This window comes from Phacochoerus africanus, chromosome 2 (assembly GCF_016906955.1).
Source record: "Phacochoerus africanus isolate WHEZ1 chromosome 2, ROS_Pafr_v1, whole genome shotgun sequence".
Classification (NCBI taxonomy): Eukaryota; Metazoa; Chordata; class Mammalia; order Artiodactyla; family Suidae; genus Phacochoerus; species Phacochoerus africanus.
Window position 1 is genome coordinate 268,707,102 of NC_062545.1, and position 27,685 is coordinate 268,734,786.

The 27,685-nt window shown below is 57.7% G+C and overlaps 1 protein-coding gene across 2 annotated transcripts in view; it reads left to right on the forward strand.

The window, feature by feature from the left end:
* Nucleotides 1-27,685, forward strand: part of NEK6 (NIMA related kinase 6) — a 92,804-nt gene that overhangs the window by 36,949 nt on the left and 28,170 nt on the right. For both annotated transcript variants that reach the window (XM_047768368.1, XM_047768369.1), the window contains exons 2-5: nt 9,835-9,953; nt 19,268-19,408; nt 20,354-20,416; nt 23,673-23,783. In XM_047768368.1, coding sequence (XP_047624324.1) covers nt 9,864-9,953; nt 19,268-19,408; nt 20,354-20,416; nt 23,673-23,783 — 405 coding nt within the window. In that variant the 5' untranslated portion in view covers nt 9,835-9,863. The remainder of the gene's footprint in view (nt 1-9,834; nt 9,954-19,267; nt 19,409-20,353; nt 20,417-23,672; nt 23,784-27,685) is intronic.

Here is a 27,685-nt window from a genome sequence, read left to right on the forward strand (position 1 = left end):
CCATATGCCACAGTTGGGCCCTTAAAAAAAAAAGAAAAGAAAAGAAAAGAAAAAAGAACTTCGTGTGTAGAGGCTGCTGGGTGGGCTTATGGGTGTCCTCCGGGAGCCCAGAAGAGCTTTTTACAAGCACTGAAACCTCCACCTGCCTGAGGGCCGCTCTGCCGGGTTTCCTCCCTTGGCATCTGGTTGGCAGGGCAGTGGTTGTGGTCTGAGACAGGGCTTGGGTTTGGAGGAATTTATGCTCCGAAACTGCCCGTTCCCTCACACCCTGGGCTCTCCTCAGCAGCCCCGGGGATGAGCTGGCCTGGTCCCCAGGCTTCCCCCTCCTGGCCTCCGGTGTTCACGTACTAGGTCAACAGCCCTGCACCTTGCCCTCCGTCTGTGACCTGCTGAGGCCACGAGGTGAGTGATTTGGGCTCTGCCCTCAAGGAACTCTCCATCTGAGGGAGAGGAAAGCACGTGAGCAGGCAGCAACAGAGCAGAGACCAGGGCAGTGGAGCCTGGGAATAACGAACGGATTGCCTGGGTGCATCCCGGAAGGCTGCTTGGAGGAGGTGCCCCAGGTGGGTCTCCAAAGGCGGATACAGGTTTGCCAGGAGGCAGTTCATTCCTGGCAGGGGAAGCAGAGCCTGCCGAGGCCTTGAGGAGAGAGCAAGTTCATTTCCCTGAAGGACAGGGGTCCTTGGGATGGTGGGTCTGCCTAAGTGGTCTGAGGCTCCTAGCAGAGTGAGACTCCAGCGTCCCCCAGCTCCATGGTAGCCTCCAAGGATGGCCCCAGGCAAATGAGATCAAAACCCAGGCTTTGGAGAGGGGCGGATCTGGATTCGAACACAGGTGCACGCGTTGACCAGCGGCGGGCTTGGTGAGTCACTCAGCGTCTCTGCACCTCGATTTCCTTATGAGAGGACAGTGCAGACGTGGGGGTGTGTGCGAGGCGCTGGGTGTCATTCCCTGGCGTGGAGCACGCGCTCCGCGGGTCTTCCTTGAAGAGGGGGTGGGACGGGGTCCACCCTCCACCAGCTCCTGGAGCCAGAGGCTTTCCAGGATGGAAACCAAATGCCTCATTGCACCTGTAACTGAGAGATGTTTACAGCTCCTGCATTTTTTTTTTTTTCCTTCTGGAATTGGGTCTTATTACTCGAGAAGGAGAAGGTGAAAGGTGAGCAGGAGCAGCATCGATTTTAAAAGGCTCAGGGAAGCCCTGCAGTGCAGGCGTGGTGTGTTTTGAATGGCCTGGTGATCTCTGCCTGATCTGAGACCTCGGGGATCCTGAGCTGGGAGGCAGGTGATTCTTGCTCGAAGTTTACTCAGCCAGCCCCCACCGGGTGCCCGCTTTGTGCCAGGCCCCAGGCAAGGCACTGGCAGCTTAGAGATGACTGCTCAGTTCAGTCCCCGCCTTGAAAGGCCAGCAGAGGAGGAGGAGAGGGTGACAAAGGAAGCAGTTTGTCCCCAAAAGCTGGACTCGAGGGGAGAAGCCTGTGCGGATGCCTTCGGATGGAGTGGGAAGGGGGCTGGGAACCGCTGACTGCCCCTGGGTGCCCAGCCTGCGAGGTCCAGCTGTTTTTTCTTTAAGGATGAGGAAAGCGAGGCTCAGGTGAGGCGGAGCTTTCCCAGGACCCCCCACAGGAAGTGCCAGTCCTGACGCAGGAGATGTAGGAGAAGCGGGAGACGGACTTCGCCCTGTGGGAGGTCATGGATTCCAGGCAGAGGCTGGCGTGTGGAAAGGCCTAGAAGGGCCAGGGTGTTGGTGTGGTTGGGAGAGAGAGGCCCTTGCATGCAGGGGCCTGGGGTGAGGCGGAGTTGGGGAGGGCAGGCTGGCACCGGCTGGTTAGAGCTTGGGATGCCTTGCTTGGGCACACCCAGGCCCCTTTCTGGGGAGCAGTGCGTGCAGAGCGGCGAGTTGGAACTTGTGCCTTGTGGGGGGGCTCCCGTGGTGGGCTGGAGGTCGGGTCATCAGGTAGGAGGCGACTCCAGGAACCCCCATCCCGGCCAGAAGGGGCCAGGCCAGCAGGGGGCAGGGTAAAGTGGAGGCTTGTTTGTGGAAAGAATCAGCAGCCTGGATGAAGGTCAGGTGTGGGCTGGGAGGGAGGGCAAGGCGTCTGGGGGCCGAGATTGGGTTCCTGGGCAGACAGGAGACCCCGTCGCTGAGATGAGGGCCCTGGGAGGAACAAGCAGAAGCTCCAGTTTGGGCAGGTGAGTCCTGAGTGCCTGGGACTTTTGGTGGCTGGGGCCTGGACCTCTGGAGATTGATAGGGGTCGGGGAGTGAGGAGAGAGGGGCTGGAAGAGAAGGGCAGGGCGGGGGTGCTGCAGACGCCAGCTGGGTGGGCCCTGCATCACCCCTCAGCCGCTGGCCTTGGGTTCTGCAGGCCCATCAGTGGGGAGGCCCTGCTGCCCTGAGGAGGGGGCTGAGGGACCCCTCTGCTCAGGCTGCACTGACCTTCCTGCTCAAGTTTCCAAGTCTTAGAAGAAGCCTGGCTTTGGCTGTTTGTGGAGCCAAAGAATCTGAGTAGCAAGTGTGACTTTGGGGGTGGGGGGTGAAGGGACCCAGGAGCAGTCTGGAAACCAGACACCAGCTGCGGGTCATCCCCGCCAGCTCTCGGGCGCCCTTGATGCTGGCCTGAGATCTGGCTGCTTCCTGTCACATGATGAATGGGCAACGTCTGCTCATCCCAAGACCAGAAGGGAAGGGGGGCCGGGGTGGGGGGAGGACACAGCAGCCAGAGCCATGCCTCATTCATTCACTGACTCACTTTCCAAGGAGGTAGGTAGGGGCTAGGGGTGTCAGGCAGCCTTGGTTTCAAGCGTCAGTTCTGCCTACTGCCTGCTGGGTGACTTCGGGCCTGTTGCTTAACCAGTCGGAGCTTGCGTTTCCTTCCCTGCGCTTCGTGGATCATAGCAGCCCCCACCCAGGGCAGCTGTGAGGTGGAGCGAGGCATGCATGGCACTGGGTGCGTGCCTGGCACACACACAGTGCATGCTCTGCTAGCAATGGGCCGTTAACCGCATCCTTTCCACCAGCCAGTCCACGTGGGTGGGACGTTCCGTACTGCCCAGGCCTCGTGCTGGGACACAAAGTCCCTGGCGTCTCTCTGCTTCTGCATAGCCTCTCTGGTCTGAGGAGCAAGTTCAAGCGGTAGCTCTTTCCGCTTGTGGACTGAGTTTGACACGTCATGTTGGAGTCACCTCGGAGCCTTGGTTTCCTCATCTGCAAAATGGGGCTGTTGACACCTCTTGGTGTTTCTCGGGAGATGTCACGTTACTCAGCTCGGGGACGCCTAACGTGAATGTTGGCTCATACTGAAGGTGGTCTGGCCTTGACCTCCCCAGGGGCTAGCCTGGGAGCTGCCTGGTCTGCTGCTGGGCCTCAGAGCTCCATCTGTGTATGGGTATATTGGGCCATGCCAGCCTGTGGCACCTCTCCGCTCCTGGCTGGCCAAAGGCCCCCAGCAGCGGCCATCCCTCCTAGGCTTCTGTCACCAGGAGCCTGGTGGACGAATAGAAATGGCCCCAGGTGCCTGAGCTGGTGTCGGGTCACTCCATATATAGGAGGGTGTGACGTCACTGGGATGGTTTTCTTTTTTGGGAAAACAGCCTGTGAAGCGTTCCCTCAGCTGGAAGGACTGAAAAGGGGCCTTCCCCAGAGAAACAGGCACAGGGCTCGGCATCCAGCTGAGGCCGAGCGTCCCAGGTCGTCTCTGTGGTTCTCCCCAGGGCTTGGCAGAACCTTCCAGCCTAGGAGTCACATTGGCCTTCACCAGCTCCACCCCCAAAAAGGGGGCATGACACTCCTGCTTCAGCAGATGGACTGAGAACACGGCTGGGCTCACAGCTCTGTGTCCTGACTGCTTGCGCACACACACAGGCCAGGGCAGGCGGACACACCTGTTTCCACTTCAGGGTTTGGAAGCCAGGCCAGGTGTTGACAGATACTTGCACAGATACTCAGACCCCCAAACCTACCCAAGCTGGGTCTTTGGCCTGAGCCTTCCTGGCGTCTTGGGGCCTCTCTCACTGAGAGGGCAAGGCCTCCCTGAGCCACCAACCTCCAGGAGATGTGGTATTTGGCAGGAGACAAAGGAGGGACAGGGCTTCCACTAGAGGAAGTTTTAGAAATTGGGAGGTGAGCACAGGTGACAGTCTTGGTCAGAAAGGCCACTCAGGAGTTCCCTGGTGGCCTAGCAGTTAAGGATCTGGTGATGCCACTGCTGCAGCACAGGTTCGATCCCTGGCCTGGGAACTTCTACATGCCACAGATGTAGCCAAAGAAACCACTCCTCCCAAAACCTTAGAAAGGCCACTTGGGAAACCTCAGAGCCTACACCCCAAGAGCCCTTAGGGTCACGGCCCATATTAGTGAGAGCCTTGCCGGGTGCCCGGGCAGGGAGAAGCACACCAGGGCTTTGCAAAGGCAGCCACAGTTCCCTTGAGCTCCAAGGAAGGTGTTTGTCCAGAGCCATCCCAAAGAGGCCGTAGTAGTAGAGCATGATCTGGAGTCCAGCAGCCCCCGTTCTTTTATCAGCTGTGTGACCCTGGGCAAGTCCCTATCCCTCTCTGAGCCCAGTTCCTGTGTCTGTCACATGGAGGCAGTCCCTCTTCCACTGCCCAGTGATGGTTAGCAGTAACAACACTGGTAGCATCTAAAGCCTCCGAGAGCCTTTCACATGTGCCAGGCTCTAAGTTTACATCTGCTCACGCATTTACTCTTCTCAGTGACCCTGAAAGGTAACACTTACTCTTAGCCCCATTTTCCAGATGAGGAAACTGAGGCACTGTGTGGTTCAAAGGAAGCCGGGCTAGGATTTGAACCCAGGCAGTCAGGCTCCCACCAGGCCCTAGGCCTTCCCCCTGGGGGCCCAACCTGTTCCAGTCTCTGGGTACCTGGTAGGCAGGCCCAGGTGTGGAACCCGGGCTGGGAAGCCACCCTCTGCATCACCAGCGCCAGGGAAACGCAGACCCTTGCTCCCTGCAGAAGAAAGGCTCTCTTTGAGGTGGTGCCGAGCATGGCCTGAGGCTCTGGGTCTGACATTCCACAGATTTTTGGCCCCTGACTTGGGCTTGGCAGCCTGGACCCCATTGTTCTGCAGCTTGGCAGGAGCCAAGAGGGACACGCAGCTCCCTGTGTTACCCGGAGGTGCCCAGTGCTTGCAGGGTCTTTGCTTTCAGCGTCTCGTCCTCTACAGCCCTCTGCTTTGGTCTTTCTGCATCTGAGCCCCCTAAGAAGGAGCTTCTGGCAGGACTTTTCAGGGTAAAGGGGCTGGGTTTCTGTGTGGGATATAGACAGACAGGATGCAAATCCTCTGAAATCCAACACCCCGGAGAGCCTCTCAAGGCAGTGGCTGTCTTGGACCTGGGAGGGGCTTTGGAGGCAGAGCTGGTTCACCTCTCCCCTCTGTGGCTTGCTCTCAACATGACCTTGACCATGACTCATCATCCCTCTCTGAACCTGACTCCCCATCCATAAAATGGGTCTACCCAACGCCCAGGATAACTGAAAGAGATCTGGCCACTGGCAGGCTCAGAGAGCCTTCACTGTCCCCTCCTTCCCCCTCTTAGTGGTGGCCCTGTCTGGCACCTGCGGGGGGGTTGTGACTTGCAGTCCTTTCCTGGAACAAAGGCCCTTCCGCCTCGCAGGCACAAGGTGTAGCAGGTTTTGTTAGATTCCAGGCAGAACCGCTCTCAGGAGCAGTAATTTACCAAAGCCCCAGGGCATCGGCAGACAAGAGGTGTGGACAGCAGTACAGGAAGAGGACTCTGGGGATCCCATCCGTGAGGCCCTGTGTGGGGAGTGGCCCCTTGTGACCCCCCGGCTCTGGGATTACCCCTGCCGCCCACTCAGCACCGCCACCTCCTCCTTTTTTTTGGCTGCTGCATGCGGCGGCTTGATGTGGGATCTCAGTTCCCCAACCAGGGATTGAACCCTGGGCCGCAGCAGTGAAAGCCCTGAATCCTAACCACTAGACCACCAGGAAACTCCATGCCCCATTCTTGAGTGGAGGGGGCTTGTCTGTGGGGAGCCTCCGGAAAGGAAGATGAGGTGTTGCTGGTTAGAGCCTGTGGGGAGGGGCAGGGGTTTGAGTCCTGGTTCCACTACCTGTGATCCATTTGATCCAAGTCTCAACCTCCCCATGCCTCAGTTTCCTCGTCTGTAATGTGGAACAATAATAGAAGCTGGGAGTTCCCGTCGTGGTGCAGTGGAAACGAATCCGACTAGGAACCATGAGGTTGCGGGTTCGATCCCTGGCCTCGTTCAGTGGGTTAAGGATCCGGTGATGCCGTGAGCTGTGGTGTAGGGTGCAGACACAGCTCAGATCTGGCATGGCTGTGGCTCTGGCATAGGCTGGTGGCTACAGCTCTAATTAGACCCCTAGCCTGGAAACCTCCATATGCCACGGGTGCGGCCTTGGAAAGACAAAAATAATGATAAAACCTGTCTCACGGAGGTGGGATTAAAATGAGCTGGGCTGACAGGTGAAGCGTGTAAGTAGGACCCAGTATCATACGGGCCCACAGTTGTTGGCTTATTTACTATTATTCTGATGAGCCCAGGACCCTCTTGCTTTGCTCCTGGGCCTGTGTGAGGAACAGGGTAAGCTCCTGAGAGCCCGCAGGCAGCTGCCTCTGGGCACAGCTTTTGGATCCCACCTCGGGTGGGGACCTGGGAAACGACATTATAAAGGCAGATACCTACTGGGTGTCTGTCCCGTACGACCTGCCCAAGGTCCCAGCGGGGGAGGGACAGGGTCGAGATACAAACCCAGGCCCTCTGGCCCCAGGAGGCTGAGGGAGGCAGGACGTGGGAGCCAGAGATGGAGGCGCCGTGGGTTCCAGTCCACGTGGTCTGTGAGCAGCAGGTGGGCTGGTGAGCGAGTCCCGCAGGGGCCTGGCCTGTGGGCCGAGCCTGGTGCCTTCTGAGATGAAGACAGAACGTTGTCTTGTCGCTGAAGACACTTCTCCTCCAACCTTCCCCCCGAGGTCCCCCTAAGGGCAGAGGATGGCGAACGTGTCACCCCGAGGGGTCTGGGGGTGTAGCCCGAAGCAGCTGCCGAGCCTGCGGGAGTCTCCGGTTTTATCTTGAAATGCATGCGCATTTTACATTTTGTTCCCTCTGTATCCGGTTTATTGTCACACACTTTTCCCCCCTAAGTCACAGCTGCTGCCTCGGGAAGCTGCTCACATTTTTCTGTTTATCCTGGGGCTTTCCGTCCCCAGGTCCTCACTGTGTCGAGGGGGGCAGCAGCGGCGCTGGAGCTCAGGCACAGGAGGCGGGAAGATGCCAAGCGGGGCTATGGTCTCATCTGCATTTCAGGACCGGCCTCAGTGGCCCACATGGAGGAGGAGGGCTCGGTGGAAAGGGTGGCTGGCACCGGGGCCTGCCCTGGGGCACAGGCAGGAGCGTGGGGGTGGGGAGAGGCCTCAGAGGTACAGGCACACCCTGTAATGCCCTCCACGTGACACCCCATCGAGATAAGAGCAGAGAGGGACAGCAGGAGAGCTACCTCTTGGTAAGTACACATCGGAAGGAAGGAGGCCCATGAAATGCCGCGGGGGGACCCAGGACTGGCAGGTTCACAGGGAGGAGAGCCCCTGGCCCAAGCTCTGCTTGGCAGGATGCTCCCAGCCACCCAGGGCCTCCTGCCCGGCCAAGGTGGGTGCCATGTGCAGACTGTGCCACTGCTCTATCCTGCCATCCACTGAGTGTGCTGGAGAGCAGGGTTTTTTTTTTGTTTGTTTGTTTGTTTTTTGGTCTTTTTGCCATTTTTGGGGCCACTCCCGCGGCATATGGAGGTTCCCAGGCTAGGGGTCCAATCGGAGCTGTAGCTGCCAGCCTACGCCAGAGCCACAGCAACGCGGGATCCGAGCCACGTCTGCAACCTACACCACAGCTCACGGCAACGCCGGATCCTTAACCCACTGAACAAGGGCAGGAATCGAACCCGCAACCTCATGGTTCCCAGTCGGATTCGTTAACTACTGCGCCATGACGGGAACTCCGCTGGAGAGCAGTTTTACCCCGAAATGCTGAGGAAAGGGGCCTGAGAGAGGAGCTGGGCCCACCATGAGGACACGAAGGTCGGCTGCTGGACACCAGTATGTGGATTCTAGGAAGGCTCAGGGTGCCTTCGAGGGCAGAGGTGGGGAGGCTGAGGGGCTAGCTCAGCAGGCGATTCAGGGCTCGGTGGACACCCTTTGACAGGTGTCGTGGTCATCCCTGAGCCCAGGATGATGCCCCATCAGGTACCAGAAACAACTCCAGTGGGGAGGAAAGGAGAGGGATCCGCGCCAGGTCTCCAGGGCACTGACCCGCTATGCTCGGGTTCCTGTCCCGCTGCCCAGAACTCCCCGTTTGTGTGGGGCGCATGTCCATTTTGGAGGCCACGTTGCAGGGCCCATCACCTTGGGCTTTGGCAGGTGGGGGTGGCTGGGGCGCGGACGACTAGGTGAAAGGCGGCGAGAGGCAGAGTCCATCTAGAGAGAGGTTCTCAGATGCAGGCCTTGAGGGGAGGCCATGCCGGGGAAGCCACGAAGGCATAGGGGAGGCAGACAAGCAGGGGTGCCATCTCAGATCGTGTCCCAGACCCCACGTCCTTCTCTGGAGGGAGTTATACCACAGAGCATCCCCACCGGAGGCAGGAACTGGGTTTCATATTCACCCACCAGGTCATTGATTCTTAGGGGCTCTAGCCCTGCAGCGGGTATAGACGAAGCTGCTCCTATAGCCTGGCTAGCCCTTCAGGATTGTTTGGATCAAGTAGAAGTACCCACAGGACAGCCAGGGCAGGGTCTGGTGGAAGGAACAGCAGCCTGATTCAGGGGCTCTGCACCCTGTGTCTTCCTGGCATCCTGGGGGAGCCCAGGCCTGGCCTGGACACTGAGGTTTCGGGGCTGCCGACATGCTGGTGGGTGAGTGGAGGGCTTTCCTCTTGCATTCTGGGGGATCACTGGCCTTCCAGCTGCTTCTGTGAGCCTGAGCCTGCGTCCTTTCTGGGCGGGTGCTTGTTGCTGGAGAGGCCGGCTGACGCTGCCTATGACACCAACCATGGAAGCGATACTGGGAGGGATGCTGAGATGGCCTCTAGCTCAGTCCTGGGCCCAGGATGGGCGCTTAACAGGGACAGCTATTGTGGTTACTATGGCAACTGATGACTGGTATCCTTGACTCTCCTGGGGGTCTCTGCTGTGGCAGCCCAAGCCCTGGAGGCTGAGGGGGCTGCTCCCCTGTGCCAAGGGCTCTGCCTCTGCCCAGAGGTTTATGAAAGACTATGAGTGGGACCCCTGACCTTGGACTTCCCAATGTCAGGTGCGCCAAGGCCCAGCAAGAACAGGGATGTGGAGTCCTTGCTGCAGCTGCTGCTTGCAGTCTGACTCAAGGTCTCTCTCTCTTTCTCCTGGCCACCTAGGCTGCCAACCTGGGTTTATGTGTTTGGGGGGGGCAGAGAATGGGGGTCAGGAATGGGGGACAATGATGCAGAAGGAACAGGCTTTGCAGTCTGGCATGTGTGGGTTTGCATCTGGTGCTTCTCCTGCTGGCTGGGGTCTGCGTTTAGACTTTTCCCTGCACAGAGCCTGTTTCCCCTGCTATCTGATGGGGACAGTCCTGGCAACGTAGTTGGGACAGCGTAACGGAGGGATGGTGTGTCCTGTGGGGTGTCAAGTCCTAGGCCTGCCACTTCCGAGCGAGGTAACTGTGGACAGGTTGCTTAACAGTTCTGCACCTCAGCCTGCGCATCCGTGAGATGCGGCGAGTGAAAGTACATCTTTCACTCCTCCCGGGACCATGGAGGAGAGAGAGTGAATAGGCCTGTGTGTAAGAAAACCCTCATTTTCTGTTGCAGCCTGTGCCCTTGTGAGGCTGGCATGCAGGATGGCAGGACAGCCCAGTCACATGCCCCACGGAGGGAGCCCGAACAACCTCTGCCACACCCCAGGGCCCGCACACCCTCCTGACCCCCAGGTAAGCCCTCTTCCTTTGTCTGCAGTGCCTTGGAGAGTCTCTGCAAAACGCAGATCCGTGAGGCTGCTGCGTCCCAGCCACTGGCGGAAGCCCCTCGGCAGCCCCCAGGCAGCCTCTTCTTGAATACCCCAGCGCTGGAGAGAGCTCACCCCTGCACATCAGCCCTTCATTTCAGGCAGCAGCCCTCAGAGCTGCCTTCTCTGTGCCAGACTCTGGGCTGGGATGCCAGGCCCCACTCCCGCTCCTGGGGTTTCCCTGTGCATGGAACAGCTTTAACTCGGAGAGATGAGCGCTGGTTAGAAGGACAAACCTAGAAGGAGTTGTGGGGTCCCCGAGAAGAGTGAGGGGTGCAGGGGAATGGGATCAGAAAGGGCTTCCTCACTCTGAGCCCGTCTGCCTCCTTTCTGGTCTTAGCTGTGCTCTGGTCTCTGTAGCCTCTTCGTCTAGAACCAGCAGAGCTTTGGGAATGCTGGTTTCCTTATACCTGCCCCACCCTCTCTGGAGAGCCAGGCAGCCTTTCGCAGCGTCTCAGAAGACAGCTTCTGGGGTTCTGAGCTGCTCGTGCACTCCACGCCATTGCACCTGCTGTTCCTGGGCCTGGGGTCCCCTCACCTACTCCTCCAGACCCTAGTCCAAATGCCACTGCTTCTGGGGAGCCTTCTCCCCCCACCGCCCCACCCCCTGCTCGGTGCTGCTCCCCACGTGTGCACAGGTCATGGCCGTGATCACATCCCACTGGGGCACCAGGTCCTGGACAGAATCCTCTGGGGCGGGGCTTCGCCTGCCCAGTTCATGACCTGCAGAGCTGGGTGGTGCCTCTGCCCAGGACACGGGTGGGAACAGCAGCCTCAGCGGGAGAGAAAGACAAGAAAGAAAGCAGAAGAAGGTGGGGGCACAGTGGAAGTCCCATAAAGCATGTGATCCGAACCAGGGGACCAGAGAGGCCTCTTGGAGGAAGTGGCGTGCAGAGGCCTGGAGGAGAGAGCGAGCTGAGCTGGGCAGAGAGGCCAGGGCCAGCTGCTGTAGGGCCTGTGGGCAGCCTGGAAGGATGAAAAATAATTGTCAAGGGTTGGCTTTTTTTCCAGGCCCGTGAAACCTAAATCAGGAAGAGACTCAGAGAGCGCCACCTTCCTGGGCCATGGAAGGGTCGTCAGGCTTCTAACTGCCTAGTCCTGTCAGAGGACTTCAGGTGGAATGGTGTTTGACCTGCTTGGGCAGGGTTGTCATGTACAGTTGCACAGGTCATGCACTGCCCAAAGGTACCTGGCCAAGGAGGCAGGTGAGGCAGAAGTCCTCCTTCTGTACCTGAGCCTCAGCAAGCCATGCTCCCTGGGGCTGAAGCCCCAGGGAAGGGGGCATCTCTGTGGATTCACACAGAGGCGACATATGAACTGGGACAGTGTGTGTTGTGTCCAAAGGGATCTGTGCTATTCATACTCCCTATTCCAGCTACTGGCTGGGATGCGGGGGCCCGTTTCCTGGGTGGAATTTGGGGAGGCAGAGCCGGGAAGGCGGGAAGCCCATGGACCCTGCTGGTCCAGCGTCCACCAGGACCTCTCCCTGATGGCTGGGGGGCAGCGGGGCCTCCTTGGGTAATGTAGCAATTTGTCATATTAAGTCATTCACTAACAATTGAGTCCCCCTTGATTAATCTCCCTGAATTAGCCAGTTGCATTTTGAGCAATTAGGGTTAATTACAGCCTCATTTGGCAGAGTAGAGTGCCCCGTAATTATTTCACGAACCCGGCAAGGAGGTGGTGGTGGTGGGTGGCGGCGGCGGCAGCATCCGGGTGTCTCCTCGCGCACGTGGGAGCAGGGAATGACATAGTTAAGTGTAATTAGACACAATTGCTCGGCATTGGCTAGCGGCTGGCAGGGAAGATGCCCCCGGTCCGCCAGCATCTGGCCGGGTCCGCAGAACCAGGGCACAGCCGCATTGACACTGGGGCTGCTGCAGGTCAGGGCCAGAATGAAAACAGCCTGGCACTTTCTCTCTCCTCGTCTCATGCAGCACGGGTATTTAAACACTGTCTGGGAAGATATCACAGCTCGAATCCTGCCTGTTTCAGGACATGGAAACACCTCAAATTGACAGCAGAGGCATTTTCCTTTATGGCAGGAGGCACTGCTGTTTCTCTGAAATCATCCTTAGAGGAAAGGGCCAGGCTGCACGAAGGCAAGAATGCTGTGCTCTGGACCAGCCTGGGTTTGGGTCCCAACTCCGTCCTTCACCAGCTGGGTGACATTGGGTAAAGGACCTCATTGGACCTCAGTTTCCTCATCTGTAAAATGGGGGCCATGAAGCAAATGAGATGGTATATTTTAAATACCCAACATAGTACCCAGCATTGTGGGTGTTCAGGAAATGATATATCATTGATCTTTTTTTTTTTTTCTTTTTTCTTTTAGGGCTACATCCATAGCATATGGAGGTTCCCAGGCTAGGGGATCCATTTGGAGCTGTAGTTGCTGTTCTGTGCCACAGCCACAGCAATACCAGATCCAAGTCGCATCTGTGACCTACAACCACAGCTCATGGCAATGCTGGATCATCAACGTACGGATCGAGGCCAGGGACTGAACCTGTATCCTCATGAATACTAGTCAGATTTGTTTCCACTGAGCCACGACGGAAACTCCTTATTCTTAGATTTTAAAAATCATTTTGGTTTTCACAGCTGAAGAGCACTGGGCTGGAGGTAGCCCCAGTATAGAAGAAACAGTTGCGTGAACATTCAGACTCTGGCTTTCGTTAACCTTCTGTGTCCAAGGCTAGTGGTTTGTTCATTTCAAGGAGCTTTCTAGCTCTGGGTGCTGTCAGCATATGTGTGCTGAACTTGGCAGAATCGTATGTGAATTGGTATATACTTCGGAAAGCTGAACATCCTTGCTTTTTTTTTTTTTTTTGTCTTTTGTCTTTTGTTGTTGTTGTTGTTGTTGTTGTTGCTGTTTCTTGGGCCGCTCCCTCGGCATATGGAGGTTCCCAGGCTAGGGGTTGAATCGGAGCTGTAGCCACCGGCCTACGCCAGAGCCACAGCAACGCGGGATCCGAGCCGCGTCTGCAACCTACACCACAGCTCATGGCAATGCCGGATCCTTAACCCACTGAGCAAGGGCAGGGACCGAACCCGCAACCTCATGGTTCCTAGTCGGATTCGTTAACCACTGCGCCACGACGGGAACTCCATGCTTGCTTTTTATTGAGGTTTCAAATGAATGAATGATTGAATGAAGTTGAGAAAAAGAGTTTAAAAAGCCCCGATGGTTTATGATTGTATGATTTGCCTCAGAACAGTGTCATCAGGAATGAGACACAAGGCTCAGCTGACCCACCAAGAACCACATGACTTTCCAAGAAGAGAAAGGTGTTCTTGTCTGAGAAAGCCCCAGCTAATGTGTCTTCCATCTGGAAAGTCTTTGCAAACCTGCTCGGGACGTGCCAAGTGCAGTTATATTCGGCGCTATTCAGAGCGAGAGGAATGCACATAACTTTGCAGGAGGTGGAGATGGTTGGCATCAGGTCTTCATGGCACCGACCAAAATCCTTATGAAACTCTTCCCAAAGCAGGGATGGCAGTTAGAGGAGATTTAATGACCAAGTATGAACGGCCATTAAAATGCAAGAAGTGTTTGCTAAGTGCTGTAAATTTACCAGGCACTTGTCTCATTTCTGCCTTGGGGCTGCCAGGGAGCCCTCCACATAAGTCAAGACAGTGCAAACGTGGAAACACCCAGGGAGGGATGGACAAACGCAGAGGGAGCCAGAGAACGAGGGTGGTTGGTTCTGGCTTGGGCCTCAGGATCAACCAGGAACACTCTAGAAAGGAGATGGCAGGTGGTCCGATGATGATCAGGAGTTTGGGGCAAAACAGGGAGAGGAGGCTATCCCAGGAAGAGGAAAGAGCCAGACCTGCAGGTGCAAGACCAGTTGGGTGAGATCCGTGTTTGAATAGTGGGGCTTAGATAAGGTAGCACAGCTGGCGTTTGTGAGAGGCCTGGAATCTCCATTGTCATCTGGAATTGAATCTGTAGCAAATGGGGAGCCCATCATAGGTTTAAGTTGGCAGGAGAGTTGGGGTTTTACATCCCTGGTGGCGGGGGCTCCAGGCACAAGTAAGGTGAAAATAGGTAAGAGGGTACTTTGGCCTTCAACGGGCCAGACCTGGAGAGGGATGATTCCAGAGACTTCCAGGGGGGGAAACCAGCTTCTCATCCTTGATCACTGAAGGGACGAGGGAGAGGGAGGTCGAGGACATGGGCAGCCCTCTGATGGTGGGGGCCGCTGCGCTTTGTGGTTTGTTTCCCTTCAAGTCTTTGCTTGTGAGATGTTGGAGCTGGTTCCAGATTCTCTCATCCATATGTTTAAACTCGGCTTTCCTTGAGCTGGGTTTAGCGAGGCTCGTCCCAGAAGAGCCCCCATAATTGAGATGACCTGAGGTTTCATCATCGGGGCGTCTTCCATGTTCAGGCCTCTTGCTCACCATTCCCATGAGCTGCTGGCACAGAGCTGAGTGTAGACAGACCGTCCAGGTGGAGACAGTCAAGGGTGGGGGCTGTACCTGCATTACGATGCCTGGCGCTTAGGTCATTTTGTCCTCCTCCCAGTGCAGAGAAGGAGGTCTTATTGAGAACACCCTTTTGCAGGGAGGAAGCCGAGAGGAGCAGTCACTTGTCCGTTTTACTGTTGAGGGGCAGAGGCAGGAGTGGCTCCAGATCCCCCAGCCCCTTCGTGCCACTAGGGCTGCAAGAAGGAAGACCAGCTTCATAGGAAAGTAGCCAGATCCCGAAGAGCTGACGGGGGCCGGCCTCGTAGAGAGTCCGACAATATGGACTTTTTGTAAATCACATCCTTCTTGTGCACCGTGCAGATTTAAAACACATCGCTGTGTACACATACACCAAAGCCATTACAAGTTCCCCGCACGCAATGTCAGATGTCTTTAAAGGTGAAATTCGTTTACAGGAAATGTCATTCTGATGAAGTGTGCTTTTTAAAATCATAGAAACGGTTGCCTTAAAATTAATGATGCATTGCAAATATCAGGGAAAAAAAGACCCATCCAGTGTAAAGATGATTAAAATTCAGGTCAGAAGTCTGACTTAGTCAGGCTAAATTTTTTAATGAGATTTCAGAAAATTAATTGGGCGAATGCATTTTTATTCTTTTAACATGTAGTTTTATGCTCCTGTTTAAAAAAAAAAAAAGAAAGAAAGGATTTGTCGATGGCCGAGGTTTATTGTGGTTCAAACATTTTAAACACAAATTAGTGCAGGGTGGGGGCATTTGTGGCCTAATTTGATCTGACTTGGGGAAGAGAGCTGGGTTTCTCCTGGCTTTCTGGGGTAGGGGTGTGCCAGGGTGGTCCAAGACACCCCCTCTCCCTGCCCTATGTCTGATCTTGTCCTCCCATTTCTTGGGAGGGTGTGATTGGAGCTAGAGGTGCCCCATGACCTTGGCTGTGTCCTTGACTACTGATCCCGCCAGATTCCTTCTGCTGCCCAGGGAGTTGCTCCCAGAGGCGCCTCCTCTCTGAGACCCTGAGTCCCCCACCTCCACCCACCAGGGCCCACCGCCACCTCCTCCTCGCCCTTCTATCCCATCTCTTCCCCTTCCGTCCTGGGGAAGGGGGATGAGTGGTCAGAAATGGCCTCCAGGAGTTCCCGTCGTGGCGCAGTGGTTAACGAATCCGACTAGGAACCATGAGGTTGCGGGTTCGGTCCCTGCCCTTGCTCAGTGGGTTAACGATCCGGCGTTGCCATGAGCTATGGTGTAGGTTGCAGGCGCGGCTCGGATCCCGTGTTGCTGTGGCTCTGGCGTAGGCCAATGGCTACAGCTCCAATTAGACCCCTAGCCTGGGAACCTCCATATGCCGCGGGAGCGGCCCAAAGAAATAGCAAAAAGACCAAAAAAAAAAAAAGAAAAAAGAAATGGCCTCTGGTGCCCACAGCACAGCCTAGAAAGGGAGGCAAAAGAGGACTTCACCCCTTTATGGTAGCCAGAGGGTGCTGGGAAGATGACCTCCCCGAGCCTCAGTTTCCTCATCTGTGAAATGGGACTGTGAAGACCTAAGCAAGATTATATTTGAAACATCCAGCATCTTGGATGTTACGGAAATGATATGTCATTGATCTTATATTTTAACATTCATTATAGTTTTTATAGTTAAGGAGCACAGGGCTAGAAATACACGTAGCACAGACCCTGGGCGCTGGGCACACCCTGCCTCCGTCCCTCCCCAGGTCCTGGAAGGTAGGTGCTGGTGTCCTCCAGACCTCCCCCGTGCCAAACCAGGGACAGTAACAACACATGCGGGCATTTCCTCAGTGCCAGCCCCTCCTCTAAGTACATTTGCCTATTAGCTTATTTAACCCCTAACAGTGGCCCACCAGAGGGGGCGCTCTTTCTCTCAGTTGGACCAATAAGGAAGCGAAGCCAGAGGGCTTGCTGGGAAGTAGCAGAGCTGGGATTTGAACCCCGGCCTCCAGGGACCATGCTCCACTCTGCTGCAGGAGCAGGAGTGGAACTTTCCAGGGCTCACCTGGGTGTGTGGGGGTGGCGGGGAGGACGGCCTCAAAGGGGGCAGCAGAGAGAGGCCTGGCCTTTTAGGGCAAGAACTCAGTCTGCTTCTCCTTTTCTAGTCCAAGCCCCTGAGTTAAAATGGGGTCAGGACTCTGCTGGCTCAGGCAGCTGCACCCAGGAGCCCTGAGTCCCGCGGTGACCCCCACCTGAGCAGAAGCCCCCTAGGGCCAGGGCCGGGTCGTAACCCCTGGGAGGGCAGTGGCATCCCTGAGCCTGCCCAGGCTGTGCCCCTCACCACTGCGCTGCTGCTCCCATAACCTGCCCCCTCCAGGAGCTTTCCTCTAATTAGGTCGAATGGGTTGTGACAGGAAATGCAAATCTGGGTCATTGCATATGCAGATGTGCAGTGGGGTCTCAGCGATGCCCGGCTGGGAAGTTGCCCGCATCCTCTGGGAGCTTCTGGGGAGGGCAGCTGTGGAGCCCGGCCCCTGTGGCCTCTGGGGAACATCCTTGGGGTGCATGCAGCACGCTGGGGTCTCCCTTGCAGCCCCGTGTTGGCAGAGCCTTGGTCCCCCAGAAGAAACAGGTGGGGTGGAGGGACCCTGCCCCATGTCGCCTGTTTTTCAGGCTGTTAGGAGATTTAAATCACAGAACTTAAGTAGCTAGTATAGCAACAAACGCATAGTAGGTGCCCGATTAGGACAGCTCATCATTATTTTCATGAGCATGTGTAATTCCTCCAAGTGCCAAGAAAGTTGCCCTTTCCTGAGGATATGTGATCGCAGCTACGCCCACAGAAGTGACAGTGGCTGCGTCATACAGTCCCTTGTACACCTGGCTGTTTTGAGCGCATTGCATCGTGTCATGTCGACCAACATGTCCTGAGCACTTGCTCCAGGCAGATCAGAGTCTTGGTTTGGGGGCTCGGAGTGGGGGAACTCCACTTTTTTGTGAGGCCCATGAGGGCACAGGGTGAAGCCAAGGTGGCTGACGCAGGAAGTGGAGGCCTGACTTCGTCACGGGCGTCGTGAAGGAAAAGCAGAGGCGGTGTCCAAGTTGGGAGACCGCACGATCCCTGGAGCGCCCAGTCCCAGGTTCAAGTCCCCGCCGTTACGCGTTGTGGGGTCTGCAGCCTCCCCTCCAAGCCTCAGTTCCCTGAAATGGAGAGGACAGTGGTGTCTGCTCACAGGGTCCTGGGACGCATTCTGCTCCGTGCCTGGCCTGTAGTACGTGCTCAGTAAATGCGTGCCCGCTTGTCTTAGGTGGACGCTCAGTATGTATGTAGATCCCTTGCTGTTACTAAAGAACTTTATCTAGGAGTTCCCGTCATGGCTCAGTGGTTAACGAATCTGATTAGGAACCATGAGGTTGCAGGTTCGATCCCTGCCCTTGCTCAGTGGGTTAAGGATCTGGCATTGCCGTGAGCTGTGGTGTAGGTTGCAGATGCGGCGCGGATCCCGCATTGCTGTGGCTCTGGCGTAGCCCGGCAGCTACAGCTCCGATGAGACCCCTAGCCTGGGAACCTCCATATGCCACAGGAGCGGCCCAAGAAATGGCAAAAAGACTAAAAAATAAAGAACTTTACCTAATAGAGATGGGCAGGTGGTGGCTAAGAGCCTTGGCTCCCTCTTCCACCAGCCCTCGCTTCCGCCCTGGTCCCAGGCAGAGCATCTTCAAATCTGCTGCTACAGGAGGCAATTCTGCCTTAAGACGTTGGAGTCGGGGTGGGTCCAGCTGTTACCTTGCTGAGGGAAGGAGGTAGCGGGATTGCAGGCTCTGAGACTGAGTTCCATCTCTCCCTCCTGGCAGGAGGGTGCCCCTTAGGGTCTCCTTGGCCACAGCTGGGCCTCAGCAGGTGCAGAAAGACCCCAAACAGAAGTGGGGAGTAGCCACTCAGGGCACCCCCCCGCCACCTCCCCACTCCTGCCCCACCCATGGTTATCAGTCACACACTGCAACCACTAAGCACCTACTGTGTGCAGGGCTCAGTGCTCTCTAGGGATCCTCATAGCCATCCTGTGAAGTGTGTTTTGGGGGGGTGTGTGCCTGGCCACTTCCTGAGAGCACCTTTGCAGGTGTGGTTTTTTTTGGGGGGCGTGGTGCAGGGGCGGTGCCTGGCCATCGCTGCCTCATCTGTTGGCTCCATCCCCGAACAAGTGCTGAGTTTCATCGTGGCTGTCAGTGCTGGTCCCTAGTGGGTCATCCTGAGGTCTCCGGATTCTTCCCATTGCCAGAAAGGGGACAGTTGATCCAAAGAATGGGCTCAGCGTGTAAGACTGCAAATTTAACTCTCCTTTTCTCATCTCTGAGGTGGGCATGGCCATCCCTGGAGGGGACGTGGCTGCTGCTTACGATGACGTGCAGGCTTAGGGCTGCGGTTGCACGTGGAGGCCACGGGGCGTGTGAAACCCCGCAGGGCCTCCCCTCCGCTGGGTGACTTGGGAGAGTCACCTCCTTAAATGTTTATTGCACCTGCTCTGCTAGCCAGACTCAGGAGTGAACAGGCAGGAAAGACCCTGGCCCCATGGAGCTGCCTTCCGGGGATGGAGATGGGAGGAGTGACCAGATGCTGAGGGCCGGTGACAAGTGCTGTGGCGGAAGCCCCATCTGCACAATGGGGTCATTGGGACCCAGTGGAGCGGGTGCGGAGAGCGCCACGGGGGCACTCTGAGAGTGGAGCTGGCGATCAGGGTCCCTCCTTTACCCTGGAGGGGGCGTTGCCCCCCCCCACCCCGGGTCCCAGCCTTCCAGTCTGCCTGGCTCGTCACCAGTGCCCTCTGTACCGCCCCTCCAGAGGCACCCGAACGCCCTGTCTTTTCGCTGCTCGCTGGCCGACTTCCAGATCGAGAAGAAGATTGGCCGAGGCCAGTTCAGCGAGGTGTACAAGGCTACCTGCCTGCTGGACAGGAAGACAGTGGCTCTGAAGAAGGTGCAGGTGAGCTCACCGCTCCGTGGGGGCAGAACCCCACGGCAGCCCGCTCGTGTCTAAACACTGTACTTCTGGGCTCACCCTGTCCCTTCTCTGTCCTTCTGTCCCCCTCGCCCTCCCCGCCCCACTCTCTCCCCTTCCTCTGTAAGTGAGGGAAATTAGTACCCACTTCGCCCACTGGGCTCTGGGAGGATCAGGTGGAGTGTGTCTGTGGAAGCTCACTGTGAACCATAAAGGAGAAGAGCAGTGAGCATGCGCTGAGCACCTGCTGTATACTGGGTGGTGCCAGAGCTCACCGAACCTTGACCACAGTCTTCTAGGTAGAGATCACCATCCCATCCTTCAGAGGTGGTGGGTGACCCAGCAGGGCCCGAGGGAGCTAAGGGGGAGCCGAGACGCAGCTCTGCAGCCAGCTGGCCCTCTCTGGTCGGTTCTGGGCTTCTCTGGTGTTGGTTCTTAGTGCCAGGATGGGTTCTGTGGTGGGGCTGCTGCAGGGACCACCTCCTGTGTGTTAGCAGGTGCTGGGAGGACCCACACGGAGTGAACAGTAAGGGGGCTGGGGCGTCAGGGGCCGTGTACTGTACCCCCTCTTCCTATTCAGTCCACACAACCGCCCTATGAGCCCAGGCTGTTGGCCCCATTTACAGAGGTGAAGACTGAGGCTTCAAGCGTGTTTCCTACCTGCCACTTACCAGTGCATGACCTCAGCAAGTCACTGCACTTCTCTGGGGCCTCGCTCTCCTCCTCTGTAAGTTGGTGACCGTATCTCCTGCCTCATGGGAGGTACAGTGATGATTCAGTGAAAACCGCCCCTGGCACCTGGTAAAAACTCAATAACCCAAATCATTGTCCTTATAGGGTTCCCTCAGCGAGGAGGTGGGAGAACCCGGACTGGGGGTGCTGGGTGCTAGGTTTTAACCACTCTTTCTCTGTTTTTTTTTCTCCCCCAAGATATTTGAGATGATGGATGCCAAGGCCAGGCAGGACTGTGTCAAGGAGATCGGCCTCCTGAAGGTGAGTGGCCTGGGCCGAGTGGGAGCCCCTCACTTCCATGGGCCAGGCTGGGCCACATCATGGCCATTACAGCCCTTAACCCATTAGGTAAAGAAATGACTTACTTTAGGGAGGCAGCAGCTTGTTCATTTTCTTGTGGCTGGGCGGGAACTCCCACCTTACTTCTGCCCAGTCCTCAGAGTGCCCCCAGGCTGGCTGTCCTTGTCCCACGTGCATCCTGGATGTGGATGGGAGAGCCTGGAATAGCCCTTGCCCTAAGGCAGCCAGATCACGTGGCGGCCCGTGGATGTGGCTGCAGGGGAGGCTGGGCGTTGGGTGGGACTGTGGGTTGCCTGTCTGTCTGTCTCCTTCTCTTTCTTTGCTCTCAGCCTCGTTTTCTCGTACTCCCACGTGGCGGCACACACATGTGGCTATTCAGCCCCAGCGTGCTCTCTCCTCCCCCATCCTCTTGCTCCCACCCCCTCCGCCCCAGGAGATGCTCTTTGCTGGGGAGACTCCCACAAAGACCGCCTGGGGCACTGGGCAGCATTGACAGCTAAGCCCGTGACCCCAGGTTCTGGGGGCTGGAGGGGCCCAGGATCCTGGTCCCTGAGTTGTCAGCCTTTTGGGCTCTAGCCGGGCCTCCCACAAGGAGGAGGCAGGGTGCACAGCTGGAGAGGGGTCTCCCCAAGGGGGTAGCTGATGCGCCTGTCCCTCTGCGGGCGGAAGTCCTTGGTTCAGCCAGGGCACGGCCGACGGACAGGGTCCTGTGAGGGACCATCGTGCGGCGGGGGAAGGTTGGTGGCGTCTGTGGTCGCCCTTTTCCCCTCCCCTCTGGCTTCCCCGCTGGGGTCCTCAGCGTCAGAGATAACGGAACTTTCTGGATGAGACTGAGCCTGGGGCTGCTCTCCTGGCCACCGTCCCTCCTCCCCGGGGCTTAGGATCCCACCGGAGAACTAGTTGGTGACAGAGGAGGAAAATGCATATGGGATTTGGAGGCCCCGGAGCCTGGGTTCAAACACTGACATCCTCATTTACAGGCTGTGTGACCTTAAGCATATGCTTTAACCTCCCTGAGACTCAGTTTGCCTAGCGGCTCCATGGCGAGAATACCTGCCTCAAAAGATACAGGCAAATAGAGAAGATGAAATAAAATCGCATCTGAAGCGGGCCTGGCGCAGTAGGGCACACAGTAGGCGCTGACTTGGTGTCCTCCCCTCTTCCCACGAAACAGAGAGCTTGCTTGGCAGCTTCCTATAAAGGGGGGGCTGCTGGTGGCAGTCAGGCCTGGGCCCCTGCCTAGGGGACTTCCGGACAGAAGGGGACTAGACAGGGCAGCAGATGGTGACCGTCCACAGTGATGCCAACTGACCCAGGGACCCCAGGAAGACCCTTCAGAGGCCAGACCCCCGTCTCAGAATCTGGAAGGCTGAGAGGAGCCTGCTGCAGGAACCCCAACAGTATGGCTCGGGGACAGGTCATGGTGGCCTTGAATGCCACACTCAGGATGCAGCATTTGAACGTGGGAATTGGGGGTGAGGCTGAAGTAACCAAGAGCCAGGAGCTGGAGCCAAGGGGAAGCTGTGAGTGCTCACTGGGGTGGCCCCTGGCGGGGATGGGTCCCAGGGGCAAGGCTGGAGGCAAGAGGCTCTTAGAGAGGTGCCTATAACTCCAGCTATCACAGGTCCAAATATACCCTTCAAATCACAAACACACTTTTTTTTTTTTTGGCTGCACCCGTGGCAGGTGGAAGTTCCCAGGTCAGGGATCAAACCTGAGTGACAGCGCTGAGTCCTCAACCCAGTGAGCCACCAGAGAACTATCAAAGGTCACCTTTTTAAAGTTTTATGAGATGGTCAACTTCGGGACCCGGTTGTGATCTCAGGGACGCTGATCCCCCACCCCGTCTCCGCACGTGTGTCCAAGAACACACGTGTGCCACTCACACGAGGAAAGAATTGTAGGGTGTGTGCACTGAGCCAGCCTGTGTGGTCCCTGGACACAGAAATGTGTGATCAGGGCCCCACGTGGCCATGAACTGGGCTTGACTGGGGAGGGGGTTCGAGACTCCCCCGGGGCTGCAGTGCTCCTACGTGCTGTCGGCTGTGGGCTTTGGGGCCTCTGGGGGTGGACGTAGCCCTTTGCTCACTAGGTGCGGGGCTGTGGGCAAACTGCTGTCCGCTGGGGGCCTCGGTTTCCTCATCTGTCAAAGTGGGTGGGGACAGCCGTGCTGTCCTCTCAGGTGTTGGGGGAATTAGATGCATTGGAAGGACATAGCATCTGGTTCGAGGCAGCCCTCGTTGCCATGGTTATAACCTCTGCCCCCCAACACTAGCCCCTTTCCAGAACGCAACTCAGCCTGCCTGGGGGAAGCGGACAGGATATACCAGGGCACCTGGCGGTCCCTGCAAAACAGGGAAACGCGGTTCTCTGAGGGACCACTGGGGGACGTCATCTGTGCTATTCACGCCAGGACTGGTGCAGAGGCTGCCAGTCGCGGGGCAGGCAGGCGAGCCCTGCAGGAGCCTCCAGGGCTGGCTTAGGGAATGAACAAGAGGAGGTGACGTGGCTGTGCGATGTCCGCCCAGGGGCCCCCTCGTTTCAGAATCCAAGGCTGGGTGCAGGCAGCACACGGCACAGAGGCACACCCCTCTCCCAGCCCCTTCCAGGCTTGGGGAAAATGTGCTTTCAGGTAGCCTCCGATTGTCACCTGACAGATGGGGAGCCCCTGTGGATGGGCCGGCCATACTGGGGCAGCATCAGAGTCGCGCTCTCTTCCCCAGATCCTGGAATCATTTTGGTGTAAACATATAAGCAGTTGCCAGGGTCTCCTGGTAGCCAGTGGGGGGCTGGCTTCCAGCCCGAGGACTCTGTCCTGGCAGGTGCACACCAGCCTTGGCCCTGAGCACCTCAGTCACGACAGCTCACATACCAGGAATGATTTTTTTTTTTTTTTTTTGGCCAGATTTCCTAAGGGATGGGTGAGAAATTGAGAAAGTGGGAAGAAAGAAGGATGGAGATGGACACTGAGAGCAGACACGGAAGAGCAGAGATCAGGGGGCTGCGGGGGGTTCTGTCTATTGAGTCTTAGTTCCGTGTGGTCAACCTTATGCCCACTGTACAGAGGAGGAGACTGAGGCTCAGAGAGGCAAAATGGCTCTCTCAGTGTCACCCAGGTCTGCCTGCCTTGCAAGCCTCGGCCTTTGCCCTCAGATTCTCACCTCTCCAGCTGTCGCATCTCTCACTGGCTCCGTCTCCTTTCTCTCTCTTTGGGCAGCAACTGAATCATCCGAACATCATCAAGTATTTGGACTCATTCATCGAGGACAACGAGCTGAACATCGTGCTGGAGCTGGCGGACGCAGGCGACCTCTCACAGATGATCAAGGTGAGGGCTCCCGGGAGCTCCCGTTGTGGCTCAGTGGTTAACGAATCCGGCTAGGAAGCATGAGGTTGCGGGTTCGATCCCTGGCCTCGCTCAGTGGGTTAAGGATCCAGCGTTACCGTGAACTATGGTGTAGGTCGCAGATGCAGCTCGGATCCCGTGTTGCTGTGGCTCTGGCAGAGGTTGGTGGCTATAGCTCTGATTCGACCCCCTAGCCTGGGAACCTCCATAGGCCGTGGGAGCAGCCCAAGAAGTGGCCAAAAAAAAAAAAAAAAAAGGGCTCCTGGCAGGAGGGCCCGGTTTGGGGGCTGCCCGAGTTCCGCTCTGGCCACAGGCAGAGGGGGCCGCCCAGGGCTGTTCAGCCGATGTCCACAGGCCTAGCTGTGGCCCAGGGAGGGCCCTCTCAGGCGCTGTCCTCACTTGCTGGGAGAGGCCACCCGTGGACAGAAAGGACCCTTCTGCCATCCCTCACTGCCCCAGCCTGCCCATGGGCATGTGGTCCCCTTCTGCCTCCCAGAAGGAATGGGGACAGAACCCCATGTAGCTCGGAGCCCAGCTCACCGAATCTGGGAAGGTGTCACGTTGGGTCCAGCTGGCTCAGTTTATACAGAGGAAAACTGAGCCCAGAGAGAGGGAGAGACTTGCCTGAGGATGCCCAGCAACGTGGGGACAGAGCCAGGGTTGTGGCCCAGGTCTCTGCTTCGTGGCCAGGGGACATCATCCCCCAGACACCCCTCCTGGGACCACTCCCCCCTCCAGCCCTTGGGAGGCTTCTTTGTCCCCAAATAATGGCTGAGGCCCGGGGGTCTCTGAGGGGGTGAGCGACTTGCCAGGTGCTGCAGGCAGGCTCAGCACCAGGTCCGGTTCTGCATCCCAGGTCTGCCCCCAGCTGCTCCGCCCTCCTCGGGCCCAGGGCAAGGTCTGCCTGAGTCTGAACTCTGGAACCACTGCAGCTCCACTGCTGGGGCATCTGCTTCGGGCCACAGCTGTCCTGAGCACATGCATTACTCGCTGTCCTTAGATAGCAAAGCTCAGAGAGGTTTAGTCACCTGCCTGAGGCAGCACAGCCTATTATCCAACCCCACCCCCCAGCCCCAGCCCAAACCCTCTGGTCCCCTCACTGTTCCTCCCCCAGGGTCCTCCCTCCTCTGCTGGCTTGACCCTCATCCACAGGCCCCTGTCATGGGTTTCCCTCCCCCAAGCCCACTCTGTCCCTGAGCCAGGCTGGGGCCGCCTGAGCTCCTGCCCTGCTCCCAGTTGCATTTGCAAATGGGGCCCAGACATGGATTCTGTCTTTCCCACCTGGCACTGGGGGTTGAGCAATTGCTCAGCATTCGCTCTTCTGAAATTTGGCTCCTAGGAATACGGGCATCGCCGGGAAGCGGCATTACTTGAGCTGTTATCACCTGCTTTTATATTTTCGTTGACATATTAATGTGTTCGCCGGGAAGTTAATCTCCACACAGATCCCTGGTGGAAACAGATGCGCTATATCACGTCGTCTTCCTCGCCGCCTCCTTCACACTTTGTTTCTCCTTCCCGTGTCATTCTCTCACGGAACATGCATGCATCCAGCACCCTCTGTTGTGCTCTCCCCCGTGCTGAGACCCCCGGGTGCTGCTGGCCTGCACGCTGCCCTCACGGAGTTTGCCTTCTGGTGGGAGGGCAGAGCTGTGGATGAGCAGTCACGGAGCTGGCATGAACAAGCCAAGTTCAGGGTCTGCGGGAGCCAGGGAAGGCTTCCTGGAGGAGGTGACACCTGAATGGAGCCTAGAGGAAAACACACAGCTCAGAGGCAGAACAGCTTGTGTCAGAGCCCAGAGGGATGGGAACCCAGGGGTCCACACAGTACCTGGGTCCAAGAGAGCCCTGGGCAAGGGGAGGGGTGGGGAATGTGAGGCCAGGGGCGGTCAGACCATCCAGAGCCTCAGGTCCAGGCTCAGGATTTGGCACCTTGCCCCAGAGTCAGTGAGAGGCTTCCAGAGACTCATGCTGGGGAGTGAGCCTGGTCAGTTTTGGGTCCTGGAAGAATGCCTGGCTGCCCAGCAGAGCAAGGGGTGGGGGTGGGGCTGGGGCTGGGCTGCGGGGGGAGGACAGGAGGAGGAGAGACCCCGGGATGTGGTCCCCGGGGAGGGCGCTGCACCCTGTCAGCCCCAGCGGACCCCAGACCCCCGCACAGCCTCTCAGACCATGGAGCAGGGCTGGAGTCAGACAGTCAGGGCTGATGGGGCAAATGACAGCTCCCTTCCCTCCCTGAGCCTCACTTTCCACCCCTGTCCCAGGGGCCGCGTCGGGGAGGGCAGCGTGGGAACTGCGGGGCCAGGACGCAAGCTCCTTCGGCCAAAAGAGATGGGAGGGAGGCACGAGGTTGCCCAGCACTCTTTGCGCCTGGCCTGGGGTGGGGGCGCCTCCCCTTCACCCTGTACCCCTTCCCCGGCTTCCCCAGGGACAGCCCTGGCTCAGGGTTCAAGGTGGTCACTCCCTGGGTTTCTGGGGCAATGGCCCGGCTTCCGGGGGCCTCAGGCCCCACTTCTCTCGGAAGCCCCCCTCCTCACCTGGCTGGGCGCACACCCTCCCTCGGTCACGGGGCCTCTCGCCCTTCCCTTCCCCAGCCTGTGTCTGTTCCCTCTGCCGTGGCCCTTCACCAGCGGAGCCTGGCTGGGTGCCGCCCCTGGCAGGCGGGACAGGCAGGGCAGGTGATAGAAAGACCCAGAGTCAGACACACTGCTGGATGGCCTTGGGTGGCATCCTGTGCCTCAGTTTCCCATCTGTAATGCACCCAGCACAGTGTCTGGGGCATGGCAATTTGGTTCCCCTGGCCTTTCCCCCCGTCTCAAGCCGCCCTAGGTTTTGAGGGGAACAGGGGCCTTGCCAGGGCTGTGCCTGGGGCTACACCACGGTCTGGCCTGGGAGGCTGCTGGCCAGCTGACCCTGTGTCCCAAGGGCCCCCAGACCCAGGGGCTGAGCAACACCACCATGGCCGTGGTGCAGCTTTATTTACGATGGATCGCGAAGTCGGGAGCTTCTGCCACCCCAAAACCCACCAGAGACTCTGCGCCTTTCTGCTAAATGTCACACGCACCAATAGGACGTGACATTTAGAAAATCGCCGCTCACCGCCGTGCGCGTGCTCACTTTAAATGCTGTAATGAGGATTAGCTAACATCACGGCATAAGTAATACCCCAGCCTGGCCCATCCCAGAGGCCTGGGGCCTGGGGTAACCTCCGGGGGAGAAGGAGGTGCTGGGGTCCTGGGGAGCTTGGGGCAGCTCACACGTGAGGCCCCCTCCCAGAATGGAGCCTTGGCAGAGCCTTTGGGGGCTTTCATGCCAGGCCCAGGGACTTCCAACACTGTGACTGTCGCACTGTTGGAAGTACCTAGATCCAGTCTCAGCTCTGCTGCTCCTGCTGGGTGACCCTGGGCAAGTTCCTGAACCTCTCTGAGCTTGGCCTTTCATCAAGTGATTACTGGTATCATTAGCTTAAGAGCCGGGGCTTCCTGGGTGGAAGGCCTGGGCTTGAGCCGAGACTCTGCCCCTTCCTAGCTCCTGTGGGGCCCTCAATTTCCTCATCTGTGACATGGGTGCAGCCATCCCTGCACAGGGCCCAGCACAGTGGCCGCATGTGCTGGGGGCTTAGCAGAGGCGAGCCCTCAGGTCCTGCCTTCTACCCCGAGCCCCCATCCCAGGCTGGGAGTGTGTCCTGGGCCCCCGTCTTCCCTGTGCCAGTGCACCTGCCCTCTGCTGCTTTGGGAAAAGACGGTTGCTCTGAAGTGAACAAAAACCTGGTACCAGGTTCCTGGTGTGTGAGTCGTGCTCCCGACCCCCCAGCCGGGGCCTGGCTCTGGGGAACCCCCCGTCCCCCAACCCAGCACCTGGAGCGATGCTGATCGGTTGGCACAGGG